We start from the raw sequence: 12279 nt of genomic DNA, 5'->3' as shown, positions 1-12279 counted from the left end.
AAGAGGTGGAGCAGAATGAGGGAGGCAATCGTGATGTCATGGACTACGGATTCCCTAGGTTTCATGGGAACCGTAGTTCAAAGACCGTCTGGCTGATGCGGTAGTCGTCAGCCTCCAGGGCATTCTCCACTTCATTAGGAATGGCGCCACAGAATACCGAACGGAACGGCGAAGCGCAATAGTCTTGCCAAATGTCCCTTTCCGCTGTCGGACCTGGGGTAAGTATAAGGCACGGGGTTTTAGTGTGGAACGGTGCCGAGGCGTGACACTTGACAACGAACAATACGGACAGTTTCCTCAGAACACCCCCATTTCATTTATTTGCGAACATTTCAGGACACCATGAGTGCTCTAAGAACACATTCAACTTGACAGAGAACAATACGGACAGCATCCTCAGGACACCCCCATTTTGTTTATTTGCGAACATTTCAGGACACTGCAAGTGTTCGTAGAACACATTCAACTTGCCAGCGAACAATACGGACTACGCCTTCAGGACACCCCCTACGAACAATCCAGGACACCCGGAGTGTTCTTAGAAACGTCTTCAGAACACCCCCATTTTGTTTATTTGCGAACATTTCAGGACACCGCGAGTGTTCTTAGAACACATTCAACTTGACAGAGAACAATACGGACAGCGTCCTCAGGACACCCCCTACGAACATTCCCCGGACACCGCAAGTGTTCTTAGAAGCGTCTTCAGAACACCACCATCTTGTTTATTTGCGAACATTTCAGGACACCGCGAGTGTTCTTAGAACACATTCAACTTGACAACGAACAATACGGACGGTGTCCTCAGAACACCCCCATTTCGTTTATTTGCAAACATTTCAGGACACCATGAGTGCTCTAAGAACACATTCAACTTGACAGAGAACAATACGGACAGCGTCCTCAGGACACCCCCATTTTGTTTATTTGCGAACATTTCAGGACACTGCAAGTGTTCTTAGAACACATTCAACTTGCCAGCGAACAATACGGACTACGCCTTCAGGACACCCCCTACGAACATTCCAGGACACCCGGAATGTTCTTAGAAACGTCTTCAGAACACCCCCATTTTGTTTATTTGCGAACATTTCAGGACACCGCGAGTGTTCTTAGAACACATTCAACTTGACAGAGAACAATACGGACAGCGTCCTCAGGACGCCCCCATTTTGTTTATTTGCGAACATTTCAGGACACCGCAAGTATTCTTAGAACACATTCAACTTGTCAGCCACAACCCCCATTCATATTTGCGAACATTTCAGGACACAGCGAGTGCTCGACAACGTCTTCAGAAAACCCCCATTTTGTGTATTTGCGAACAATTCAGGACACAGCGAGTGTTCTTAGAACACATTCAACTTGACAACGAACAATACGGACAGCATCCTCAGGACACCCCCATTTTGTTTATTTGCGAACATTTCAGGACACTGCGAGGGTTCTTAGAACAGTTTCAGTTTGCTTGTGAACAAAACGGACACATATTGAGTCCTCAGAACACCCCCCATTCAGTTTATTTAGAACATTTCAGAACACCCGTGATGTCCGCAGACAAATCGAACACAAAAAGAACATCTAACACATAAAAAACACAACTTTCATCCTATCTCATACACTCCCACCCTCCCCAAACACTCCTACACACCAACACACTCTACTAAATACAAATTTTGAACAAAGTTTCACCGCGCTGTCCGCGGACGACCGCGAATCCAAGATGGCGGGCGCTACCGAAAATCTGACGCGCTTCACGCTCCACACCGTCCAATCAGCGAACACGTTGCATGTCCGCAAACATCACGCAAGCCGATTGGCCAATCAGGACACTGTCCGTGGAGCGAACAAGGAAGTGTGTCTGCGGACCGAACTCAGATATCACTAATTTTTTTGGACCTACTTTTTGGTCATTTAAAAAAAAACTACTGGACGGATTTTCACCAAATTTGCAAAAGCACGCTTTCGGGACCAAGCCGCTGCTCCTGGTCCAAAAATCCGTCCAGCGGTTTGGGCTGTAGACGCGAGCAAAAATGTTTTCCCATTCAGTCTATGGGAAGAAAAAAGTTTTGGGACCCCCCTATAACTTTGCCCCCCTGGACGAATCCTCACCAAACTTTGCAAAAAAATTCAGAGTGACCCAAATACTTTTTTTGCAAAGTTTGGTGAGGATCCGTCTAGGGAGAGCGAAGTTATAAGCCGCCCAAAAAGTGCTCTTCCTATGGAAACACCAACTTAACCATAACTACATGGCCACTACCGTGGCCATGTAATATATATATATATATATATATATATATATATATATATATATATATATATATATATATAGAGAGAGAGAGAGAGAGAGAGAGAGAGAGAGAGAGAGGTCCCTGGGCCCAGACAGCCTTGTGGATGATGCAGAGGGATTTAAATTTAATCCATGCAGCAACTGGGAGCCAGTGAAGACTTTTTAGTGCAAGAGAGATGCAGTCCCTGGGATTAAGGCAAAGGATAAGACTCGCTACCCTATTCTGGATAAGCTACAGGGGACGCAGAGTGGAAGAAGGAAGATTCAGGGGAACGCTGTTACAGTAGTGAAGTCTAGAGAGAACCAAGGATTGAGTCACATTGAGCCTCTGAGGGAAAGTGAGAAAAGTTAGAATTCCTTTGAGAAGGAAGAGCTGATAGTTGGACTTCTGGCAATGTCCTGAGTGTGAGGGAGGAAGGAAAGTGAGTAGTCGACGATGAATCCAAGGTTCCTGATTTCAATTGAAGGCACAGGGGGAGTCCCCAAGGAGGAAGGCCAGTTTGCATTCATATTCTCAGTGAATGGTCTCCCTTGATGTTGCAATCAAGCTTGTAACAGATTCTTAACACATGCTACCAGTGGTGTATAAATGAAAGTGCTTTATCTGAAAGGGGGAATATATTTTTTCCCATACTGAGATCTGAATATGCTTAGAGGGAGCCTCAGGCTCCCACAATTGGGGATGGCCAAGGTGTCCATGCTCTTTGGACTTTGTAATTACCCTTGGGAGTGTCAATAATGGGTTGGGCCCCTGCCCTGCTGTAAGCCAGTTCAGGGCCCATCAAACACTGTCCTGCAGATGTAAACTTTGTTTGTCCCCTGTCATGTGGTGGGGGCCAGTGACAGTTACCATGGGATCATCCCATAATGCCCATGGGCCCATCGTCCACTGCCTCGGGGAGGCACACAGGAGTTGTCCCCCTTGGCAATCTGCAGAACAACACAGGGGACTTCATTACAGGGAACTGGCACTTCTGCCTGCACTGTACTTATTTTTTGTATTTAATAATAGCCTGCATTGCTACTGCCTGGGCAATAGTTCTCTTTTTTTTGGAGGGGCGTTTGCAGTGTTGCTGCCCCTGTTTTTGAGTGAACATACATTGATGCTTCCTGGTCTCTACCTTTTCTAGAGGAGGGACACCTGCACTTCCTTTCCCGATGCAGTACTTATAGTGTGTGTTGAAAAGTTGCATTTATGATGCCCGTACTGTGTCTTTATTGTGTCTGGAGGGTTTGGGGAAGCCATGAGCCCTAGAAATTGAGTAATGGAAGTGCTGCGGATCAGGATAAAAGTGCAGTGATGGGTGTGTGTGTGTGTGTCTTTCCTTGTCATGGAATAGCAGTTGAGGCACAGTCCTATACCAATGGGTGGCTGGGTGTGTGTGTGTGTGTGTGTGTGTGTGTGTGTGTATGGGGTGGATGCAGTGAAGGTGTTGGATAGGGTTTATGAACAAGTCACTGAATTAATTTTGCACTTAAAGTGCCGCACTGTCTGTAGATACTCGAATCCTTAATCTATGGAAAACAGATGTGTTTGTATTACAGCCATACGCCTTGAAAATCAGCACATCTGTGCTCCCTGCCTGACCTGGTGCAAGGCTGCCAGTCCCTCCACCCCATGGCATTGGGCACCACGTGTGTATATGTTTGACAGCTGCCAGTGCGTACAACCACGGGAGAATTTGTGACCGTGGGACTTTTTTTGTAGGAGTGCTGAAGGATGAGATGGCTTGATAGGCAATGCACGGTGGATGGAGTGGCCAAAAAGGTGAATCAGACGAGTGCCAGGTCTGAGGCTCTTTCAATTGGACATAGGCTTTGAAATGGCAGGAACCTTAGCGTCGCATTTTAATATAGGTTGCACCTATGGCCATTGACTGTGGTAAATAAAACAGCGGTATTACTCTATTAATAAATAAAATACAACAACTGTATTACCATATGTGTATTGCTTTCTTACCAGTAACACAGGGTCTTTCAATATTGCAAGGGCAGCTCCGTTGGCCGAACAAAAATCCCAGCTTGATTTCCAGTCCTTCTTGTCCTCAGAGAAATAGAAGCACTTTCCTTTACACCAGATCCAGCCATCATCAGGGCACGGGGCCTTGGGACACGGAGTAGCAGCACACAGGCAAGGCTTTCCCGCTGCCAGGGAGAGAAACGTGCTGGTCTTAGAGGTTCTGTTTATCAGGCCTTGAACATTCCCCTGTGAGTGCAAGCTATGTGCAAATCTGCCCCACAAATGAGAGGCCACCTTCACAGAACACTTATTTTGGTGCTGAATGGTAATTTTGTTTGATCGCACGCAAGATATTCAAGCTCAAAGTAGAAATCTAGGAGCACTGGCAGGGCGTGGGCACCCTCTGGAGTTAGCAGGGTTCAGTTACACCCCCATCTTATTTATCTTAGGTACAATCATACAGCATCTGTGTATCTTTGCCTAGAAAGGGAGAGTTTGAGAGGGTCAGTGAAAGCTTATGCACAAGAACTACCATATCGCACTATTTTGCTAATTCATGGGGTCATTCTTAGAGCCTCGCAGTGGGTCTCCTGTGACATTCCTTCATGAGTTTCCCCTGAAATCTCCTCACCTCTGAGTTACCCTCTTAAGCTACCTCTCAACTGCCTCAAGCTAACATGTTTCCCTCACCTGTAACCTGCCTGGGTCCTTCACATTCTCCGGATCCATTCTAGCACTTTCTATCAGGGTCACATCCCTAACACAGCTGGCCATACTGCCTACCTGCACTTAGAAATGTCTAATGTTGATTGTCCTTAATCTATGTAAGTCCACCCATCTATTGTTCCTTGGGACTGTTCCGATTACTCCCCTCTGCAACCTCGTCAGAATGTGACTCAATCACACCCTGTGGTAAGAAGCTCACTGCTTTCTGTCAAAGCTGATATTGTATCTATTGTACATTATAACAAATCAATAAACAAGCAAACAAACAAACATTAGTTTGCTATCAAAAGAGCATTGTTCTTTCCTTTATACGTAAATGAATGAATAATTATTTTAAAAATAACTTTGGGCAGACGGAAGGTAAAGAGTCTGTTAGGGTGCAGAAGGAGGAGAGTGACACACAGGTGACATAGTATAATTGCTATAGACTTTTATTGAGTATAAAAATAAAGGCAAAACCTATCTTTCCTGACAGGTATGAGGGGTTTCCTTTCCTCACAGTACTAATGGGTTTGTCAGAATGTCCTTGTAACTTAGAGTCCACCGTCCTGTGTCAAAACGTCCCTATCGCTGTCCCTTACACTAATAACTTAACTAAAGGTTGCACCAATGTTCTTGTTACAGGCAAATGACTTCCTCCTCCTTAACTGGGTGGCACAGTTCTGGTTGCAAGTTCCTCCCCAGATGGGATGACTCCCTTCCCCTGATTTTAATGATTCACAAACATCGGATTGTTGGTCCTTTAACACTCTGCATCAGAATGTTCACTATTCCTTCATTCCAGGGGGGAATGTCTCTTGTTAAGTCACAACCAAACGCACACTTGATTGAAGATTTATTGTAAGTATCATGGAGAGTAATACACAGCAGGCGCCCTCCTCAAGAGGCAGGCTCCAACTCCTTTACATACAAAAGAAAACTTAGACAAGCATTCTAATCAGAATAAGCACAGCAATACATTCCAGTTAGAATCTGGTTACATCATAATGTCATTGAGTTGCACAGACTAAGTAAGTCTGACCTTTTCTGATGTTAATAAGAACCAAAACTCAACACATCTCCTTCCCTTAAACAGAAACATTTAACCCAAGTAATAATCATTTAACTTGGTTGGTCTGTACCTCACTCTGTTTGCTTTCACACCACTATCAGTGTTAATATAGCGGTCACTCTCAAAATTCTCTACTCTACCTGCATTAGATACAGGCACTAGAGCTTCTTCCTCATAAGACAAATTCTGGTCCGGCTCCTCACTACCTTCACTAGCAACCTTATTGCTTTTGGCAAGTCTAGACATTGCCCAACATTCACCACCCTCCATTATAACAACATTCCCCCTTATGGCTGCAATTTTCTTGGGACCGATAAATTTACTAGTGATGCATTTAGGAGATACTCTGGGATTTTTGATGTACGCCCAGTCCCCAATAGACCAAATCATTCCTCCAGTAGACTTTTTAGCATCAAAACGAACTTTGTACTCATTCTGAGTCTCCCTAATTAGATCCATGACTTTTTCTCTGTCAACATGTATACTCTTCGCTAGGTTTAGCCAACCCGGACACAACCTTGTCCCAGGGTGTCTACCCTTGAGAGATGAAAAAGGTGAGATACCAGTAACAGAGTGTGGCGTTACACAGTAGTTCCAGACCATCTCCCTAAGAACCGTCTGCCACTTCAATCCAGATGCCATGGCCAACTGTAATCCACCCTTAAGAAACCTATTCATTCTTTCAACCAAGCCATTCGCTCTGGGTTGGTACAATGCTGTCCTGTAATGTTTGATACCATATCTATTAAAAAATTCCACCATTCTGTCCGAACAAAACTGGACCCCATTGTCTGAGATGAGCTCTGAGGGAAACCCTTCCCTGTAAAACACTTCCTCAAAGAAAGTGATCATTTGTGAAGTAGTTGCCGCCCTTATAGGTTTCCACTCAACCCATTTTGAGTGATAATCTACTAGGACAATGAGGTATTTGAAATCTCCACCTAATTCCTGAATGGGTCCCATCAAATCCACTGCTAACTTCCTCCAAGGCTCTGCTGGGACACTAACCGGCCTTAACGGGGTATCCCTGACAACTTTACTTTTATCGCTCTTTTCACATTCCTTGCACTTTCTGACACATTTCTCCACTTCACTATCTATCCCTGGCCACCAAAATGATTGCCTTATGTGTCTTTTAGTGCCCCCCATCCCCAGATGGCCCTGGTGGGCTATGTCCACTAGCTTGGATCTAGTTTCATAGGGCGGAATAATCCTCATCCCTTTTCTGAGTTGAGACCCGTCCTCCGACAAATTCAATTCCTCCTTGACATTTTGAAACGCATCAAACTTCCTCTCCACCAGATCCTTTCTGGGCCAACCTGCTTTGACCCAGACTTTTACTTGGCCCAATACTTCATCCAGCTTATCAGCAGACACCCATTCCTCTTTACTTATAGCATTGTGCACCATTTCACAAATGCTAACAGTGGGCTCCACATTCGCATTCTTGAAATCTTTGGCATGTTCAATGCTCCCTTCATACTGAAAAAGGGCGGCCCCGAGCCCTAACATGCTCGCATCCACAGCAAGCACGGTTTTCCTTCCAACTACAAACCCACCCAAAGAGGGTGCTTCTACTATGCCCTCTTTAATTTTGTCAAAGGCTTTCTGGCATTCATCCGACCACACATATCTGGAACCTTTCTTCAATAAATCTCTCAAAGGAGATGATATATTGGAGAACCCCTCAACAAATTTGTGATAATATTCCGCCAACCCCATGAACGACCGCAATTGTTCCTTATCAAGGGGTTGGGGAGCACTCACAATGCTATCTACCAAGGACTTTCTAGGAGAAATTCCGTTGCATGAAATCTTGTGCCCCAAATAATCCACTTCTGTCATGGCAATTCTGCATTTCTCTCTTTGTACAGTTAACCCAGCATCCTTAAGTCTAATTAAAACAGATCTTAAAGCATTGTCATGTTCAACAATATTCCTGGCAAAAATAAGAATGTCATCCTGAAATACAGTTACGTTGCTAAGGCCTTTGAGTACTGTTTCCATCACTCTTTGGAAGACAAATGCTGCTGAGGCCAAGCCAAAGGGCATACGTTTATACATGAAAACACCTTCCGGAGTAATAAATGCAGTTAACTGTTGACACCCCTCAGACAACGGGACCTGGTGGTATGCAGAAGAAAGATCAATAATGGAAAACAGTTTAGGCTCTCCCAGTGTGGACAGAATTTCCGAAATGTTCGGCAAGGGATGTCTTTCAACTACAATGTTCCTATTGAGACTGCGTAAGTCGACACACAACCTCATTTTGCCATTGGCTTTAGTAACCAGAACGATGGGGGACAGCCATTCTGTAGCTACTACCGGTTCAATAACCCCTTTGACCATCAGGCTGTCAAGTTCTTCTTTAAGTTGCGCCTTCATCTTCAATGGCACTTGGCGAACCTTATGCACAACAGGTTGAGCATTATTTTTCAATCTAATGTGATGCTCAAAGTTTTTGAGTTTGCCAAGTCTCTCAGAAAACACTTCAGGGAATTCCTTCATCCAGAAATCCCCCACTTCGGCAATTGTAACTGGCACAGATGCACTGGCTTGTACTACTATACCCAATTTCTTCTGTTCTTCCCTTCCTAGTAAGGAAGCTCCCTTTTCCGCCTCAAGGAATGTCGCTTGACAGTTTCTACCCTTGTAGCATACTCCTGCAGAGAATTGGCCGACGATATCTATATCAGAATTCCCATATCCACATACTCTAATGCTGGTGGGAAGAACAACGGCATCATCCTGTTTTAGAACATTTCTCAATGTGTCCCTGGATATGATAGACCATGGTGAACAAGAGTCCACCTTCATTGAGAGTTCAACCCCATCAATCCAGAACGTGTCCACAGGGCCTTTATTATTAGTGGACAATTCCGAAATCTGAAACACATGTTTAGGGGTCACCTCTTGTATGGTAGAAGTTTGATGAACATGGTATCCTGCCTTGATGTCACCCTCCTCATGATCTAACATTTTGGGTTCCACACAGTTGATTGATTTATTTTTGCACACATTTGCAAAATGACCCTTGCTTTTACATCTGAAACAGTCTGCATACTTGGCAGGGCATGAGGGAAAATTCATTCCATGTCTGAAGCTGCCACAGCGAGAACACATGCCTTTTGCATTCCAAACTCCTTTCCTTATCGTAGAGTAATTGCCCCTCCTCTTTTGATCCACCACACACACCGAGGCTTGATCAGAATTTGATTTGTCAATCTTGAGTTCCTTGACATACTCCGAGGTTTGTTCAATGCTTCTCGCCATCTCAATTGCCTCTTGAAGGACCATATCTTTTGCAAGTAGCTTCTCCTGAATTCTTGGATTATTTGTGCATCTGACTAGTTGGTCCCTGATGAGAGAATCTGCTAGCTGCTCAAACTCACACGTATAACTTAATGATCTGAGACAGGCAACATATGATTCCACAGATTCTGATTTCTCTTGAACTCTCTGAAAGAATTTATGCCACTCGAAACTGACATTCTTCTTTGGCTCAAAGTGGTCCCGAAGCTGTTTGAGGGCAAATGAGTATTCATCCATATCACCAGCTTCAAGGTCTCTATTTCTAGGAAGTCCATCATAAATTCTGCGCCCTTCAGTGCCGAGATTATGAAGAAGGAGAGCTTTCTTCCGCGCAACGGGAAATCTGTCCCCACCCATGGCCACCAAATAGTTCTCAAATACATCTTTCCACCGATCCCATGGGATGACAGGACGGCCCGGTTCGCTGACAAAAGGAAGAGGAGGTGGAATAGAGGTCATGTCTTGTCTTGGACAGAAACACTGTATGCACACAATAGAATCCGGAAGCTGGGATGTGTGTGGTTGGCTGTGGAGCCACAAACGCAGGTGTTTAAGAACAACCTTTTAACTTGTTAAGCGTGTACCCCCTTAAATAAACTTGAGGTAATGTGTGGATGAAGCTGGGCTTTGGCGAGCTTTCACACTAGCACAGAGAGTCACACGGGAGATCCGGAGTAGCCAATACCCTTATGCCAGCCAATGGCAGCACTCTGCTGGGCCTGACGCAACAATGAGGGCTGTTACAGTGACCCACCAAATGCCACCCAAATGCAGCCAACAGGACCCGCGGGCGCAGTACTCACGCAGACCTCAGCCGGGTTAGCCGCTTCCTCCGCCTGCCGCAGGCCTCCGCCGGATAAGCCGCTCCCTCCGCTTGCCTCTCGCCTGCTGTGTCGGAGAAGGGAGGCTTAGGAGGACTTGGATCAGCAATGCAGGAGTACGAAGGCAAACCAAACACGAGCGGGTCCTCAGGGTGCCCTAGCCTCGTCGCCAATGTTAAGTCACAACCAAACGCACACTTGATTGAAAATTTATTGTAAGTATCATGGAGAGTAATACACAGCAGGCGCCCTCCTCAAGAGGCAGGCTCCAACTCCTTTACATACAAAAGAAAACTTAGACAAGCATTCTAATCAGAATAAGCACAGCAATACATTCCAGTTAGAATCTGGTTACATCATAATGTCATTGAGTTGCACAGACTAAGTAAGTCTGACCTTTTCTGATGTTAATAAGAACCAAAACTCAACATCTCTCTTACCCTGGCCTTTCTCTGCATTATTTCACAGTTCACAACACTAGTGGGAATGTCTTCCTTCCCCTGGCCTTTCTCACAATGTAACCCTCTACTGGCAGACCTGGTTCGCTTTCCAGCCTGGTACTGCCCCTTATGCTGATCTTCACTTGTGGGTGCAGGTCCCAGACCCGAGTTTCTCTGTTTCTTAATGGTTAATTATAAATTATACATTTTTCCGATAGCAAACAGGGTCATGGTTTGCACCCTATGCATTGCACACTTGTGTCTCTATGTAAAAAGGCAGACTTACCTGATAGCGCAACTCAAATGGCTACAGGACAGACGTAGCCTGAGATCCAACAACACTGGTCTAGTACCACTACAGAAAGCAAAATTATCACATGTAAAAGAGGGATGCTTTCCAATCCTGACACCACGACTATGGATGCCATGCCCCTGACTTGAGGTTGTGACCTAGTCTTGCCAGCTTTAAACACAACCTAAACATGTTCCTTTTTGAATGAATTTGAACACATCTGTGTTTACTTGTCTGCATATTATCCCCCTGAGTGTTATATGTTTCTTGTTGTTTGTCAGTCTCAGCACTCTCATGCCTCAGGGCCTCTTGTACAGTGCTATAGAAATAAATAAATACATTAAAGAAACAATTATCCATATCTTTTGGTATCAAAAAGAGGTTTTCCCACTTGCCCTTATGTTGAGGGAATTTCATATGGTTCCCCTCCTGCCACCTTAGCAACCCTTTCGTTGTCGCATAAACCGTCCAGAGAACCCTTGTACCTTTAGGGTTGAAGTCGGCATCTTCCGGTTGGTCTCGGGTTTCCCCTTTTCTTCGTTCGGGTCTTATGCATCTTCTGCGGTCCCCTGGCGAACTGCGGTGTCTCCGCAGTTGTTGGTTCCCTGCAGGCGGAGTGTCTCCCTCGAATGCGCGGTCAGGCTCCTGCTCTCACCCGGACCTTTATTCTGCCAGCTTCTCGGGCCAGTCCACTCACATGGTACCGGATAGAGAAGCCTGAGCCTTGTTGCTCGCATCTTGCTCAGCAGCGTTCTCTCCTTACCACGCCAGAGAATCCTTTCACTAGTGGTTCCTCCTGGGAAAGTCTGGCGAAAAGGTAAATGCTTCCTTGCTCTTTATGTTGAATAAGTGATCACAGCTAGAATGCTCATTTAAGTTCTTAGGAGTACTGTTCATTGTTCGGCACCCCCTCCTCATATCAGTACCTGTCAAGGAGGTCTTCATTAAGTCATCCCCACTCTTCCTTGTCTCAATAACTGTAGGGTATTTATTCTCAAATGTATACATGTAAGTGTGTGGTATGGAAGTGAGGGATGTGAAGGTGGTACTCATGGACTGAGGGGAGGTAAAGGAAGTGGGTGAAGGGTGTTGTACCATGTTCTCCCTAGATGGTCATCCCTGTCCCCAGAGAACCATGCATCAAGAGAATGACTTCTTTCTTCCGGCCTTCCTTGGCTTTATTTTCTCAGTTCACAACATCAGTGGGCATGATTCCCTTACCTTGGCCTTTCTTGGCTTCATTTTCACTGTTCGCAACACCGGGGGGAATGTCTCACTTCTCCTGGCCTTTCTTAGGCATATTTCACAGTTCACAATACAAGGGGGAATGTCTCCCTTCCACTGGCCTTTCTCAGGCTTATTTCACAGTTCACAATATCAGGGGGAA

At 45.2% G+C, this 12279-nt stretch overlaps 1 protein-coding gene across 1 annotated transcript in view; it reads right to left on the bottom strand.

Annotated features, from left to right (window-relative positions):
* LOC138580167 (C-type lectin domain family 2 member D-like) overlaps window positions 1-12279 on the bottom strand; it is a 227957-nt gene that overhangs the window by 116736 nt on the left and 98942 nt on the right. The window contains exon 3 of the mRNA XM_069650497.1: window positions 4251-4435. Coding sequence (XP_069506598.1) covers window positions 4251-4435 — 185 coding nt within the window. The remainder of the gene's footprint in view (window positions 1-4250; window positions 4436-12279) is intronic.

The sequence above is a fragment of the Ambystoma mexicanum genome, chromosome 3p (genome assembly GCF_040938575.1).
Source record: "Ambystoma mexicanum isolate Mex_15411 chromosome 3p, UKY_AmexF1_1, whole genome shotgun sequence".
Classification (NCBI taxonomy): domain Eukaryota; kingdom Metazoa; phylum Chordata; class Amphibia; order Caudata; family Ambystomatidae; genus Ambystoma; species Ambystoma mexicanum.
This window is presented reverse-complemented; position numbering and strand designations above follow the sequence as displayed.